Source organism: Poecilia reticulata, chromosome 22 (assembly GCF_904066995.2).
Source record: "Poecilia reticulata chromosome 22, P_reticulata-male-v2, whole genome shotgun sequence".
In the NCBI taxonomy this organism is placed as follows: domain Eukaryota; kingdom Metazoa; phylum Chordata; class Actinopteri; order Cyprinodontiformes; family Poeciliidae; genus Poecilia; species Poecilia reticulata.
In genome coordinates, this window is record NC_088851.1 from 16,807,086 (window position 1) to 16,824,277 (window position 17,192).

The 17,192-nt window shown below is 37.8% G+C and overlaps 1 protein-coding gene across 9 annotated transcripts in view; it reads left to right on the forward strand.

Moving 5' to 3' along the window:
* dlgap2a (discs, large (Drosophila) homolog-associated protein 2a) overlaps positions 1-17,192 on the forward strand; it is a 137,918-nt gene that overhangs the window by 108,522 nt on the left and 12,204 nt on the right. For 7 of the 9 annotated variants that reach the window (XM_008399512.3, XM_008399513.3, XM_008399515.3 and 4 more), the window contains 4 exons: positions 2,461-2,675; positions 12,154-12,222; positions 14,473-14,632; positions 16,049-16,265. In XM_008399512.3, the coding sequence (XP_008397734.1) occupies positions 2,461-2,675; positions 12,154-12,222; positions 14,473-14,632; positions 16,049-16,265 (661 nt within the window). The remainder of the gene's footprint in view (positions 1-2,460; positions 2,676-12,153; positions 12,223-14,472; positions 14,633-16,048; positions 16,266-17,192) is intronic. The other 2 variants (XM_008399514.3, XM_081603388.1) reach the window with 1 other exon arrangement.

A 17,192-nucleotide genomic window follows, 5' to 3' on the forward strand; every position in this document is an offset into this window, starting at 1 on the left:
CTGTTTGAGTTTGGATTTTGACGCATGTTTAGAATAAAAAAGTATTCAAGTAAATTTGATTCTTTGTGTCTGTCTACATATTGTTCTTTTACCCTTGGCAGCAATTTAATACTTGACACATTATTGTGTCATTTAATTTTAACACCATACCCCACAGTGTAATGGAAAAGTATTCCAGCTAAATTCTTTACTTTAGTTTTAGAATAAAAACAACAAAAAAAAGTAATCCCCATTATTTCTAGAAAGAGCATCCCAATAACTATGGTTGAAATATAAATAAATAATTTCCAGATAAACGTAATTCCTGTTGAAGCTATTCATAAATTTTTTATATAAAAAAATATTCAATTGAAAAATGGTCTGAGTTCTTTCGCTGTTAATAATGTATTGGAAAGGCCAACTTTGTTTAGTTGCTTATAAATAATAATACAATTTCTGTCTACATTTGCATCAGCAGTGATGAGTCTGAAACCATAGTGACATTTGGATGTAGCGCTTTTTCCTTCTGACATTTCCAATAGAGACTCTGCTGCCGCCAATTTTGTTGTGAACAGTCACTGAAACAGTTAAAGAAACATATATCAGCATAATTTTAAGAGTGACACATTTGTCCAGCCTTCCAATTATCAATAGTGGCTTGGCGCAGCTTATAATGCCTAGTGAATACAGCTCCGGTTCAGAGCTATAAAATGCAACACAAGTTCTAGAAGAAGAGCGATTCAAACTGCTTCAGGGCTAATCTGCTTGCCAGGATGTTAAACGATGAATGAACGTGGCGTCAGAGAAGATTCCATTCATCCCAGAGATTGTATTAGTTACTGACAGTATCATATTTTATAACTGCTTGACAAAACCAAAGTATGTGGAATTTAAGGCAAACTGTGAATAGGATGACTTGAAAAAAAACTGACAGTAATGTTTACATTCACTCTATGAAAAGACAATTGTTTCATTCCTCAACTTTATGTATAAATTTCACACTAAAACATTTGTGTAATGACATGGCAAACAAACAAATAACACTGGTTCATTGTAGCAACAAAGTTGTCCTCACATTCTTAAGATGCCCCGCTGCCCTCCTTCTAGTAACCTATTAAAATTACGTAACAACATTACCGTATGTATAATGACATGTTGAATTAAAAACTCAGATCGTTTCTTTCCTGTATGAACATGGCTCAGTTTGTATTCTCACCACACTTATGTTTCCAGTAAAACATGCCCTTCTTGAAATTGGTTCCTACAATTAAATCTGCATAATACGAATATCAAAGTGCATTAATCTCCTTTGGTGCTTTTCTGCCTACATTAAGATTACTTTTTGTTCCACATTTGAAGTTTAAGACCAGCTTTATATTTTGTGTGCTGTGGGAAATATTTACTTCCATCTGTAGTAAAACAGGCGGCAAGTGCAAATAGGACTCCCAGTGATGCTTGTGTCCGGATATTTAATTACCTGCTTTAATGAAAGGAGGAAAATTGCGACATGTATCCCGCCTGACTTGCTTTGTAGGAATCACAATTAGCAGAACAATTGAATTTACAAAGTTTTCAGCTGCTTGTGCTCTGGCCAAAATGGAGGACATTTTGTATACGGAGCAGCTGGAGAAACTGCATGGATGATTCAAGTTATGTTGACTAATCAGGAAAATGTCTGTGCAGCTCAGCGGGTGGGACTAATTGCTTGAGAAATAATGTTTTAAGCTATAAAGTGGCTATCATTTTATTCATTGTTTTAGCTATTGCTAAATCTAAACCCTAAATCTGTGGTGCCACCACAATCTTCAATATATTTTAATGGCACAGTAAACATTTTAACACATTTCTAAAATGTTTGTACAGAATCCCCAAAATAAAATGCAGTGCGACCAATTGCCTTCAGAACTCACCTTATTGGCAAATAGAGTTGGCTCGAATGTGATTTAATATTAGCAAAAACACCTCTGTTCTGTCAGGTTTCTGAGGTTTGTTGAAGAACATTGGTGAACAAATAGCTTCATTAAGACCAATGAACACATGCGACAGGACAGGGGCATCTAACATTTTAAAGAAATGCATTGGCCAAAAAAGGAAAAAGAAAGAAAGAAATGTTTGACACAAAGTAACGTTGTGCATCACTGGCAACACATCATCCCCACTGTAAAATAGTAATGTTAGCATTATGCTGTGTGGATGAATGTTTTCAGCAGAGAGAGGTAAGATAATAAGAATAAAAGGAAAGAATAATGGAGACAAATGCAGGCCAGTTCAATGTAATACAAAATAATACTTAATGCAACATAAGATAAGAAGTAGAATCAATTTTCTATGTTCAAAATTATTTTAGTCATATAGCTATTCAAATGAATTAATCAATATACCATTTATAGATTTTAGTCCACATAAAAGCATTGATTTGTATCCTGTGTGTCAGGAGATAGAAATGTAAAACACTGTTAGTCTTGTGTTTCTTCTCACCAGGTACCCCAGGATGAGTGGGCAGGTTATCCTGGTGGTGGAAAGGATGATGAGATCCCTTGTCGTCGAATGCGGAGTAGCAGCTACGTCAAAGCCATGGGGGATGAAGAGAGCGGGGAGTCAGACTCCAGCCCAAAGACATCACCTCAGAAGTCAGTGCGGCCAGATGCCCTGATCAAGGCCATCATCAGACCCAAGGACTTGCTGGACTCTCAAAGGTATTGCTCATGCAAAACCAGGGTAAAACAGATATTTTGTATGGTAGTCTTTTTTCTTTTTCTTTTTTTTTTTTGAATGATGATGCTTATATATTCTGTTTGTGTGTGGTGCTGCTGCATCAGGGAAAGAAAACTCTCAATGCACATTTTATTAAAGAGATGCTTTAGTGTCATTTAATGGTCATATATTTCTTTGAGTTTTCTTAAGCTGAAAAGTTAAAATATGCATATAGATATTTTTCTTCTTTACACCTGATTTGATTTGCCATAGCCATTTTACAAGGTGCATCTTCAACAGCCTCAGTGCTTTTGCTGTACAGTAAAAGTCAGCTGAGATCTTCCAGAAATTTTTTATGAACTTATGTACCGGTATCAGACAGTTCTCCGTCCTTGCAGTGGAATTTATTTTATGTGTTGCTTTTTAATGAGTGTGTGTCAAGGCAGCATTTCATCCCAGCTCACTGTCAGTGTTGTTATTTTCTCATGCACATCCCCCTCTGTTCATGTTTCATGCAGAGCCCCAGCATTTCATCAGTGTCAAGCTGCTCATATCTGAACCTGATACTGCCTGGAACTCCTCCATGGATTTTTCATATCGGCTATAATTCTCCTTGTTTGAGGCATTTATTTATCCCTAGAAGTGCCAATGTTTTCTTTACAATTTTAATTTATACAGTACATTCACCAAGTACTTATTTTTTGCATGAAGTACTGAATAAGCACAGCATTGAAGGTAGCCAATGGTTCTCTGAAGAGAGGGTCAGTTTGAGTTTGGCTAACAGTGATTTTGAATTTTATTAAATGTAAGCTATAATCATGAAAATAAACAAAGGGAAGACTTGAATTGCACTACTGTGCATGCAAATTTCACCTTTTAAATTGAATTACTGAAATAAATTAACTTTTCACTTATATTTTAACTTAAGATTTACCTCTGTTAATATCAGATTTGTACATTTGTAGTCAAACCTGTTTTTATTGTGTCCTATTAAACAGAAGAAATTTGAAAGGGCACAATTAGAAGCTAAATACAACACAGACTGGCCCTTTCTAAAACAAAGCTTCATCTGGTTCTTTTTTGTTGTAATTTTCAGTGATTTTAAGCTCAACCCTGGTTTAATGGCTGCAAAATAAGCCCACATTTATTTCTGTTGAATTCTATGAAATGGATTGAATTCCATAAAATTACAGTGACTGTCCTATGTTTACAAAATTAATTCAAGTCTTTTACCCCATCAATCAAAATTAGGGTGCAGTATTTTCTTTAAGTTTCATTGATTAAAAAACATGAGGATAAAAGTCTGGTGCATCTATGATTTTTCATGCCTCAAGCATTGTGTTTATGAAGCCTGTTCTGCTGTTACGGGGTTGTAAAGAAGACTTCCCTGCAGGCTCACTGCCACTTTTCCATAAATCATACAACTTGCCTGCAGGCAAACAGCATAACTTATCTTGAAGGCATTATGCAGAGATGACCCTTTATCTAGATCCTTGACAAAAACTGTGATAATATTCAGAATGACAGTAACAAACAAAAAACAGATTCTAATTCTGTCTATTTTTCACTTTTCAGATTAAAACCATGCTCGGTGTGGATTCAAACTAAAATTCTTCTCCTTTAGTTATGGAAACTGTCATGGACAGAATACAAACCCTAATACATATAGGGCCACTCAAAAGTATTCATACCGCTTCACCTTTGTATTTTGTTATGTCACCTACTTATGCTAAAACTAAGAATAAATATTGTATTGACAAAGTGCACATTTATTTTCTGAGATGTTCATAAATATAGAAAAAAATGAAGTCCTTCCATCATTTAAGTGTTCATAAACTTTGCTCAAAACAGTGCATCCAGTTTCCTCACATAGTCTTTGTAGCTTCTGCCCCTGGGGTCTATCTGTGGTAAATCCAGTCAACTGAACATGAATTGGATAGGAACACACACCTGTATGTGCTGTTAGCACCAAATTGCTCATATCACTGGCAGAAACAGGTTTAAAATAATCTTTCAATTTTACCAACATTGAAAGTTCAAGACTAATGTCTAACTTGAAGTGGTATTTACATGTTGGAGAGACCCAAGTCTTGATTTGAAGATTACAGGAATCTCCAAAAATGTCAACAGGGAAGTTGTTTATAATATTTAAAACAGGCATATCATGTTTAACACCATCTTTACTGTGAAGCATGGTGGCGGCAGCATCATGGTGTTTGTGTTTTTCTAAGTAGAGACTGGGCAACTTGGAAGGGCATCAAATATATATCTATTATACAAGAGAACCGTTTACAGTTGCCCTGGAGCTCAGTCTTCAGCACAACAATGTTTACAGAACAAAGATTGCAAAGTAGTGAAATTTCTTGAGAGCCAACCCGATACCAAACTTAAATCCAGTTGAAGAACTCTCAAAAGATCAAAAAAAAAATTCTCGAACATGAGAAAATCTTGAGGCTGCGATAACCATAAAGGATGCTTTGAGAAAATAGTATGTCAGGAAATACTGATCAAAAGTATTTCTGGAAAGAAATTGCTCTTCTTTGAAAAGAAACCTGTATTTGCTTTGACATCAATAGTATAATATGTAGCTCTTTAAGAAAAAATGTTTGCACCAGTTTTAGAATAAGTCTGTAACTTAACAAAATGAAAAAAAAAAAAACATTTTGAATGCTTTCTAGTTGCAGTGTATTAAAACACTTGCACGCAAACACAATTCATGGTAAGAATAATTTTTTTTTCCATGATGCTAGAGAAGAACGCAAAGACCCAAAAACACGCTATTACTGTCAAATGGTTCCTTTTTATACCCACATAATAAGCCAGATATTTCCCTCCGCGGATGCATAATGGCAAATCGAATGCTATGGGTTGTGATCAGGGAGGACCATAATGATATTTGTCTCAGCAGATGCAGTCATTTTGCCCCTTTAACACCTCTCCCAGATTATGCCGTAATGTATGGTGCTGCCACAGCGAAGCTCCCTGCTTTTTCGCATCATGTAAAGCTCCCCCTCACTTTCCATTCTGAATAGCTGTAAACAGTAAATGATTTATGAGGAAGCAACAGCGGGAAGGGATATCAATAACAGTTATTGTACTCCAAGGCCTCGCTGAATAAACGGCTCGCTCGGTGGTTTAGACCGGGAGTATGCTGAGCTCTGCTAAAACGCAAGATATTGACCAGGACGCCTCAGACTGTGTGGCCTGCCTCTGAGTCCATTGACAGAGGCAGCCGCGTTATTGAATCTACAGGAGAGGGTTTGTAGGTTCTTTCATTTCCAGTCCCACAAGTGTCCCCAAGGGTGTCGTTCCGAAGCATCCTTTTTACCCCGGCAAATCCACTTGAATGAAGAATGCCAGGATGTGGCGTTGTGATATTTTTTTTCTGATCACAGAGACAAAAGATTGATTTTGTTGAGAATCTGACCTTTACATCTACTATGCACCTCAGTGTGTTATAACGTCCTTTAAAAATTACCCCAATCAAACCATGATTAATAGAAATTTGGATGATTTTTAAACTGTTAATCAACCTCATTATGCTACATTTGTAAACACTTAACAGCTAGTCTTGGTTCTTAGTTCACAGAGTTGCATGGACCTCCTATACACTCAATAAAATTTTACACAATGCAATGACAGTCCAGGCTGCACAATGACGCAGTTGGTAGAGCTGTTGCCTTGCAGCAAGAAGGCTCCGGGTTTGATTCCCTGCCCCGGTCTTTCTGCATGGAGTTTGCATGTTCTCCCTGTGCATGCGTGGGTTTTCTCCAGGTACTCTGGTTTCCTCCCACAGACCAAAAACATGACTGTCAGGTTAATTGGCCTCTCCAAATTGCTCCTAGTTGTGAGTGTGTGTGTGCATGATTGTTTGTCTTGTGTGTCTCTGTGTTGCCCTGCGACAGACTGGCGACCTGTCCAGGGTGACCCCCGCCTCTCACCCGGAACGTTAGCTGGAGATAGGCACCAGCAACTCTCCCGACCCCACTAAGGGACAAGGGTGTAAAGAAAATGGATGGCAATGACAGTCCTAGAATGGACATCCTGCACAGTAAAAAAGGCCAGTGTTGAATTAACACCCAAAAGTGTCTATATGTGTCCAAGTCAGCAGGTGTTAAAGTAACTCTTTTGAAAGTGTTAAAAGATTGACACCCATTTTTTATTGGTCTATAATACTGAAATGGGTTTAAGAAAAGTTAAACTTTCCATTTCTGTGTATTGTTTTGTTTTTTCCACTGGATTTGATTGATATTGACACCTTGTGGGTCAATTATTTACTTTTTTAACACCACATTATGTTTTGTGATCAACACTACACTGGTGTTACTTTTAATATATTTTAACCCCAGCACCGTTGTAAATGTTAATGTGACACTCTGTATTGTTGAATTTAACACCTGCTGACTTGGACACATATAGACACTTTTGGGTGTTAATTCAACACTGGCATTTTTACTGTGTGTGTAGCACATGCAGCTGCTCTCCAGGGCACTGTCAAGGTGCTCAGCACATGCCTGCATTTTAAAACTGGGGCAATGAGAGCTGCTCTAATCAACCTCATCTGGCACTGTTCCCTGAGCTGAACTCCTCTACTGAAACCATACCCTTTTACCACAGTCCAACTTTGAACATCCCTTCTGCCCTTCCGTTTCCTTAAATCTCCCTGTTCAGATTTGTAGGACAATTGGTGAGGATGGTGTAAAAGTACAGTATCTTCCGTTTATGACCATTGAGTTTCTTCACATTTTGCCATTATAACCCCAGTTTTTAATATGTTTCGATTGAGGGCTTAGATTTAACTTGATAGTTGTGGAAAACTGTCAATTGCAATAAAAAGGATATTAAGATTTTACTTTTTCCACTGCATCTACAGCTTTTTTGAGGAATTTTTCTACCAGATTTGCCCATCTAAACTATGAACTCTATTTTAATAACTCAGTTTCTGTCACCTTGGATGACATTTCCAAGCAGAAATACTGGGGGCGGGAATCGAACCCAGAACCTTCTTGCTGCAAGGCAACAGCTCTACCAACTGCGCCACTGTGCTGCCCAATGAAGAATATCTGTAATTAATTTTCAGGTCTTGCCACAGAGCACCAGTAAGATTTATGTCTTTGCTTTCACAGGCCAATTCAGTATGATTTGATCTTAGTCCTTCCATCACAATTTTGGTTCTATGTTTACAGTTTTCGTCGTGCTGGAGGGATTTTGTAGTCTTTTTCAGGCTCTGACATGTTTTCTTTCAATGCTGCTCTATGTTTTGCTCCACAACTTTACCCCTGATCTGACTGCTGGATTCCTCTGCCTTTATGATGTCTGTTCAGTAATATAAAAAATAAAATAAAATCCAGAAGATGTTAATACTTTTTTCAGTGCTCTGGTAACCTGAGTCAGATTACCGGTGTATGACAGGGTAAAGTACTGAAGTGGAAGCACAGAATAAAAACTTAATGTCATTCATGCAAATAAACAGCATCCCTCAGATCCTGACAACGGGCCCCAGGGGGAGCATAAGCCTTCAGTTGCATGCCAGGGTAAGAAAAAGCTATTTGTGAATCATTTTGTAGATGCATAAAAACTATTTTATATATGTCAAACTATGTTACCCTTTGTGGTTTATGAAAAAAACAGGAAAACTGTCTTTATGTCAGGATGCTAGTGACAGTACCTAAAGATCATATTTAAATCTGATCTTTATTTCATGCAGTAATCTGTGGGGTGTTGCTGCACCACTGGTTCGCATCTGAAGTTCGGGTGACTGAATAAATAAATGATAAAACTTTCCACTGGAAAATGATCTGATGCGGGCATAACAATTTTAAACTTTGAAGAAATATTATGCTTTGAAGAAATATTATGCTGAAGAGAGGACTTTTTGAAAAGATGTGTGACTCAAGACTTTTGCACAGTTGTGCATTACACAAGGTTTTCCTGACAATAAAATGTCAAACATTGACAAAAATTCTATATCTTTTGGTTATGTAACGCGTAATATTACGTAACATTAGTGTCTCAATTGTTGCCTCAGGTTTTTTCACTGTTTCTTCTGTAGCAGTGGCACCACTGCTACAGAAGAAACATTTGTGTGGATTCAAACTGGAAACAGAAATGAACAGAGGCACCTCTGTTCATTTCTGTTTCCAGTTTGAATCCACACAAATGGCTTTTCCGATACTCGCCCAGAACTACTTGCATGGGGAGCCTTTATGCTCTTACGGTTCATTGGACATGTTGGGATGGAATTAGATTGAATTGAAGACAGAAGGTACATAGGTTAGATTTCCTTTGCACTTGTAGCAATTTGATGTCCCTCTGGGGCGGTTCTGATGGGCCAAACACAAATCTGACAGCAGCGGCTCCCTGAAGCAAATCGTGTTAAAGTGAGAACAGGCTGTCAAGTTGTGTCACCTCCCCTCGTCTTTCATCTTTCAAGCTCTCTGTCACTCTTAATGTTGACAGGATCTTTGTTTGTCCCACCAATGAAGGAACGCATTGTCATGGGTGCACTGAGCCGGAACAGCCTGAGCACTTGAAGTAAAATTAGATGTCAGTGAATTTGTTAATTAAACATCATTTACCCATCCTCAGCCCCAAACAGCTCTGGTTCTGTGAATTAAAGACCCAGCAGCTTTGATAAACCCACCTCAAATCAGCCCTTTTTTTTTTTTTTTTTTGCCAGTCAGACCTGCTGAAGATGTTTAAAAACTGTATAAATGATGGGGTACTGAGTGACATACAGTAATGTTTACTTTAATCACTATTCTAAATAACGAATGCAGGACATCATGTGTCTCATTTGATCATTTGTAATGACGCAAAAGCTCAGAGGAGCATTTCTGTTTTGACATCCATCCCATCTTACCTTATGCTCAAGCTAACAAAAAACAAATCAAGTCACCTAATTTTTTTGCAAAAAAAAAAGATTTTTTATTTTTTTTTTGCCATACATAAATGACTGTCTTCAGGCATGACTATCAGTAATTAGTGTTAACACACAGGCAATAAATTCAGTGCAATAAATCCCGATGAACACTTTGTAATTACTCATTCTGACGGGATTGCTTTATGTACAAGCATATCTCCTAAAATTCTCAGGGTCAGAGCACAATTCCAGTCTATTGATTTGTGCCTACAGCTAATGTGTCATGCGTAATTTGAGTGATTATCTATTTGCACGGCCTTTATTTGCACGGCCTTTTCCAAACACATAATTATCTGTATTTGAATGACACATTTATAAACCCTAATGCCCAAGGCTCTCAAGTTTCATCAGAAGTTGAGACTCATGCACACACCCGGGATGGGATGAGCATGTGGGAGCTGGACGCAGGACATGAGGCTGAAAATACATTGAAGTTTCTGGATGTAAAGTCGCAAAATCAAAATTAAAAAAAAGAAATTAGTTCAAAAGGTTAATAATAATTAGCACTGTGTTTTTAGAACATGCACAGGGCAAGCTTAGGACTGTCGGTACAACCTTGGCTTGCGGTGGTCTGGAGGCTTTAGAAATAATCCGCACTAACAAGATGCATCCAGATTGAGTTGTCAACATCTTTTTTTTAGGACAACAGATATATTTTAAACCTAATATTTTTGTAACACTGGAAAAACAAGTGAGCCAGAAAAGGGTAGAGTGCCCTATCCGGGTCAGGGGGGTCATCCTGCCTCAAGTGGAGGAGTTTAAGTATCTGGGGATCTTGTTCACGAATGAGGGAAGAAGGGAGCGGGAGATCGACAGACGGATTGGGGAAGCGGGCGCTGTACCGGTCCGTCATGGTGAAGAGAGAGCTGAGTCAAAAAGCGAAGCTCTCGATTTACCGGTCGATCTACGTTCCTACCCTCATCTATGGTCATGAGCTTTGGGTCATGACCGAAAGAACGAGATCACGGATACAAGTGGCCGAAATGGGTTTCCTCCACAGGGTGGCTGGGCTCTCCCTTAGAGAAAGGGTGAGAAGCTCGGTCATCTGGGAGGGACTCAAAGTAGAGCCGTTGCTCCTCCACGTCGAGAGGAGCAAGTTGAGGTGGCTCGGGCATCTGGTAAGGATGCCTCCTGGACGCCTCCCTGGTGAGGTGTTCCGGTCACGTTCCACCGGGAGGACGCCTCGGGGAAGACCCAGGACACCCTAGAGGGACTATGTCTCTCGGCTGGCCTGGGAACGCCTTGGGGTTCCCCCGGAGGAGCTGGAAGAAGTGGCTGGGGAGAGGGAAGTCTGGAACTCCCTTCTGAAGCTGCTGCCCCTGCGACCCGATCCCAGATAAGCGGAAGAAAATGGATGGATGGATGGATGGATGGATGGATGGATGGATGGATGGATGGATGGATGGATGGATGGATGGATGGATGGATGGATGGATGGATGGATGGATGGATGGATGGATGGATGGATGGATGGATGGATGGAAAAACAAGTTAAAGAGACAATTTTAACACTTATAATAAAAAGGGAACTTAGTCACCTACTGACAAAAACAACATAAAAATTATACTGTCTCTCCACTAACCAGAAAAAAAATACAAAGAAAGCTGTTCTCCTGAACCTGTTTTGATGTATTTTATTTACTAAAAGATTATGCAACATAATTTCTGAAACGTCAAATGTTTTCTCTTCTTTTTACTCTTTGTAGAAGACTTTCTTTCAAAGTTTCACATACTTTTCTGTCTCTTTTTGTCTCTCCCTCAGAAAATGAGGGAGAAACACTATGCAAAGATGCATATACTTGCATCTTTGAATCAGTTCAACAGTTGGCTGAATATTTTTGCTTGTAGAATGACAGACAGGTGAATGTCTAATTCCCCCATTATCTCTCACCTTGATATCTGCCGACAATGGAAGTGCATTAGCACCAATCGAAAACATTAGAGGGAATTTGCTGCGACATGATTTGATAAAAAGCAGTCAACACATTCTCAAAACAGACTCTCTTCGCTCAGCTGTAGATATAATTTCTCTACATGTCTGCTTCTGCCTGATTTCGTCAGTTAAAAGCTTTATTCATATATTTTTTTCACATGGACTCCAGGAAGGGTCATTTTTGAATTATCCACTCACTACAGGGTGAGAGAGGTGGTTTATGACGAAGTCTTTTTTTTTTTTTTTGTGCAGACTGCATTTCATCATTAAATGCTTTTGGTAGGATGTGGTGCTAGATGACATCTTTGTGCATTTACAGACATCATAGCACCATTCCCATTACACAGCAGTTGTGTTTTTTTTGTTTTGTTTTGTTTTTTTATCAAATCATTAGCTCCGCCAGACCATTTTTTTTCCATACTGGTGGTGACACACTCACACTTCTGGTCATAGTGTATCACCCTAATGTTTGCAGCACTTTGGTGAATACTTCCAAGCAAACATGTAATGGGTTACAAATTCCATTCAGAGCTGTATTTCTGTTGGAGTCTTGCTGAGAAACCTCACATCCCATCCAACAACTACTCGTGGAACCCAATAACGTTGTTCTTTTCTCTACCCACAGTTCTTACCGCCTGGATAAAATCAACAGTGACATGCATAACTACATCACCAATTTTGCTGCAGACTTAAGGTGAATACAGGCTTACTCTTCTGTTGCTGCCATGTTCTCACAGGAAGGCAGGATGCATACTAACCTTACTGCTAATAGGCTAAATATTGACTGCCAATGAGAAATTGGCTTTGGCAGCGCACAAATTAAGATGAGCTGATAAATATCAAATAAAGAAGATCTGAATAAACAATTTATTTAGATAATTTTATAATCATTTTTTGAAATAATGGTATAAGAATATGAAATTATTGCATCAAAAAATATTAACTAAAATGTAAATTAATTTTCACTCTGATCACTTCTCAGTGTTCTATTTCGCTAGTTTTAGTGAGTATGAGAGGACAGCTGCAACTATTTCACTTTTAAGGCAGACCTGAGAAGATACTGATGCAGAAATCAATTTGACTAAACATGGATAAATGCATGGATATGTTTCTCAGGATCCTGCTTGGACATCATTGAACCCTGGAGAAGTTCTGGAGGTGATAGAAGACTGACTTTTTATTTTCCTTTATGTGCCTCTGAATGTTCAGGTCTGAGTTGATCATTACACCCAGATTCTGGGCCTGATCAGTTGTTTCTAGGTGTAATAAATGAAGCTGTGTGCTGACTCTTGTTCGTTCATCTTTTGGTCCAAAAATAATTACCGGTACTGATTTATAGAGCCGTTTTAACCAGGTTTATGTGTAATACAGTACACCTTTTAACATTTTACTGCTCAGTTCATCACTGGTTGTGGCCTTCATATATCTTACCTTTGTGAAAAAGTGGTCTGGTATAAAGTTTGTCTCAAGCCATACAGGTGTTTTAATTAGATCAGACTCGGAGTGAACATTTTGGCCTAAATTCAAAGTGTTTTGGGTGATCTAACACTAAATCATGCACATTACCTTGAACATGCCATCTTAATTCTGTGACATTGTGGCAGCATCATGCTTTTCTTTTGCAGAAAAAAACTGTCAGGGTTCTCCTGCAAAATATATTTTTCATTTCAATTGGATTTTCCTGGTTATTTAGATTTGGGCATTCTTGGGTGAAATGTAAATGGAGGCAAAACACTTGAGACCCAGGCGGAGGTTTACCCATGTACTATACAACCAAAGCTACTATGGCATGATTTTGTCAAACTCGTATCCATGTGTTTGAATGCCCAGTCTGATTGTGAATCTGAAAAAAAGAGTTAAACATTTATCTCAATCTGATTGAGCTTGGGGTATTTTCCCCAAACAATGAGCTAACATTTCTGTGTCTAAATGTTAAGAGCTAATAGAAACATGCACTATGGCTCAATACATTCACATGCCAACATTTTCAGGTTTCTTTTTGTAAAAAAAAATGAAATAAAATGAAGTCATAATTTTCTTTTTATCTTCAGTCTTCCTTTTTTCCACTCTTGGGAGTATAACCAGTTAGCGCCGAGGACAATAAATTCTGCTCCTGAACTGACTGCTTTGCAAATGCAAGTCAATAGCATGTCAAGTAGCATTGTGTTTATGTATTCCAGATTGATAAGCTGCTTTTTTTTCTCTTTTCACTCAAATATTTTAGTTTTGTGCTGTGTAAAAATGTGCAAATGATCACATTTTCTGTGAATAACCTGCAGTCATATTCATCTGCTTCTTGGAAATATTCCCAAATAGATGAATCCATGAATACTGAACAGTCAATAGGTAAGAGTCCACTGTATTTGTCTTGGGTTAGAATTTTTTATCTTATGGGGTTAATTACATAATTAGCAAATTTTCTGGGAATTGGTTGTGAACTTTTTTGACATTTTCCGTCTTTCAAACATTAGTGTTTATCTGTAAAACAAGCCTAGGAACAACTTATTCATTATTACCAGCTTTTAGAAACATACCAAACTTTACTTTCCTAAAGTGTTTTGCACCATATTCATCAGTTTGCATACAGCTGGTGTCTTCCTCGTCTTCTCTCCTGCAAATTTCCTAACCAGTAATGACTTTCTGAGCATCTCTCGCCAAATACATTTAATTGACATGGCTGACTCTGGGGTGATCTTTCAAAATTGCTTGCTCGCTAACTAGCTGCTGATTTGCATTTCCCTCATTTCCAAGCATTGATCGGATGTTTCAGCACAACAGAAATCGAACTGTCTTACAAAGGACACCAACAAGCATATCACTGTAGCAAAGGAAAGGGCTTCCCTTCTTGAGAGACACGTGCTTACATAAGGCAATTAAATTGTATTTAATTGATATATAAAAAAAAAACTCACTGACATTTTCTTATTCTCTTTTGTCTATTTAGTCAGAACTACCACTTGCAGGCTACCAGGGAAATACACCCCAGCCTTGCCTTGGATCCCTCTACCAACTACAACTCGCCCAAGTTTCGTTCTCGGAACCAGAGCTACATGCGGGCTGTCAGCACGCTTAGTCAGGCTAGCTGTGTCAGTCAAGTGAGCCAGGTGAGTGTGCAGCATAAAATCTGAAACAAGTCTTCCAAATAAAGACAGCTGAAATCTAAAGATGATGAGAATCAACACTACTTTTTACATAAATACATGACATAGTTTTAGTTTTTTTTTCTGATTTTAATTTAGTTATATATCTTTTAATCAGTAGTTTGTTTCACATTGTTAATCTGTACTAATTAAGACACTCAAACAGGTTGCTGAGATATTCATCTACTTCTTGGGAAAAGAAGCTTATTGATTTGTTGTGAGTACTAAAAGCTCGTCTAAATCCCCTCTAAGTCCAAATCTCAGTAGAACAAGATGTTTATCTTCATGGTTCTTCATGTTATCTGATAGGAATATAACATTGTTTCTGATCTGTGCACCGTTTGTGATGAATCGGTACCAGAGATATTACTGAAAAACGTCATACCCACAGCATAACAGGATAAGATTAAGTCCACAAAAATTTATATCCCATTGTCTGACATTTACAGAGAGCCGGGCGCACTGCAATGCATCTAAATGGCATTAGCCCACAGGTTATCATCTTATACATGGAGGAACTTTAGTATTGAAAAAAAAGCTTTTCCACTGATTTATTAGTTTAAATGATTATAGAGAAAAACAATGTTTTGCTTAGCATTTTATGACAAACCACTTTACTACTCCTTAAAACCAAAGAACACTCAGTTGTTATAGGTTATACATTACATCTTTACCATTTTTTTCCTTTTCATCTGTCTTCAGACTTGTAGCTTATTTATTTACATCTCAGAAATTGAGAAATATGCTTAAATGTGCAAAAGCCAAAAATGATAGGGAGGGATGACGTTATGATTTAGGTATTTAATTTGGACATGAATGCATAACACTAATTTGAGTTCACAGTGTGAATATACAGGGATTTATTCATGGAGGTGGAGAAAGTCAGGAAGGCCGTTGTTTGAAAGGAGTAGCTTGGATGCAACTCTGAGGAGCTCTATGCAATCAAGACAATTCATTCTTTGGATTATTTTGTTGAGAATCAAATAAAAATAAATAAATTTTAAAAAATTAAAAAACACATGGTGTTCTGACTGTTGAGTCTGCCTGAGCTAATTAGCTCTGTACTGTGTTCTCAACCCACAGTTCTAGGTTGTTCAATTTAAACCTAAGATTCCAATTAATTCATAATCAGTATGTAAAAAGTATTTCCAACAGAGAAGCTTTTTTGGTGGATTAGAATAAATGTGTCACCCACATTTCCTGTTTAGATTATCTTTATAGGAAAAAAAAAAATCACTGCCAGAAGGCAGTTACACATTCATTCCCATTTATAATGTCTTTGTCAACACAACAAGAGATTTCCAGATGGTGCAGTCATAGATTTGTATGTTTTCTGGCTCCAACATTTGGAGGAATAACTGTGTGTATTGTTTCCTTCAGGTTAGTGAAACTGAAGTAAATGGCCAGTTCGAATCTGTGTGCGAGTCGGTGTTCAGTGAGGTAGAATCCCAAGCCATGGAGGCACTGGACCTCCCCGGATGTTTCAGAACCAGGAGCCACAGTTACCTACGAGCCATCCAGGCTGGATACTCCCAAGATGATGACTGCATCCCCCCCATGGCGTCCACTGTTACCTCCACTATCAGGTCAACCACAGGTGAGGACAAGTTAGACAGTCCAATAAATACATCATGGAGAATTGTGTCTTGTGAGAAAAGGATCTAACAAATTAATGCAAAAACATTTAAACTTACATTTGTAGTAATGGATGAATATAGAGCAGTTAGTAGCAACTAGTTCTTATATTTGCTGCATGAATCACTTTTTATGTTTCCATTTTCATGGATTATTGTAATTGCAGCTTGTGAGCTATGGTCATTTTGGAAACAGTTTCTTGATTTGCTCATCACTTCAATGCATCGGAGAGTAAAGCTATGAACCCTATTGAAAATCACAAATTGTGTGAAAGGAAAATCAAGTCAGAATAGGGACACGATGGATTCTTTCACTAACTTTTCATATGGAGTTTATGGTTTAAAGGTAACACATGGTGCATTTGCTTTATACAGAACATTATTTTCTTATGTCCAAAGTTCAGACTGTGCTAAAGCACATTAGCTCCAGAGTGATAACCCCTCTCTATGGTTAAAGATTTTTGCATTACCCAATTTAATTTTTTCAAACTCATTTTAAAACTTTGTGCTTCCACAAAAAAGACAAAAAAAATCTCTCAACAGAGCTGAAAGTTATCATGTCTAAACTTCAGTACTGAAAGATGTAAAGATGATAATGATTACACTGAAGATGATAATGATTATATCTTACACTGTAAGATATACTGATGCTGATTAATTGGTACTGGACCTTGGTTATAATCTACTGGTACACTCAACTTCCTTTATGGCTGCTGGATTCACAGATGAGACAAGACTGCTTTGAAAGGATGAAGAATATAAGAAGAAGAATAAGACTCGAGAAAAAAGTATGAATGGATGCTGCCGACAGACTGGGTTCTTGTAGGGAAAGTTAGAGGTCTGAACATCTGGAGATGTGCACATGGTTAAACAAATGTCTGCCTACACTG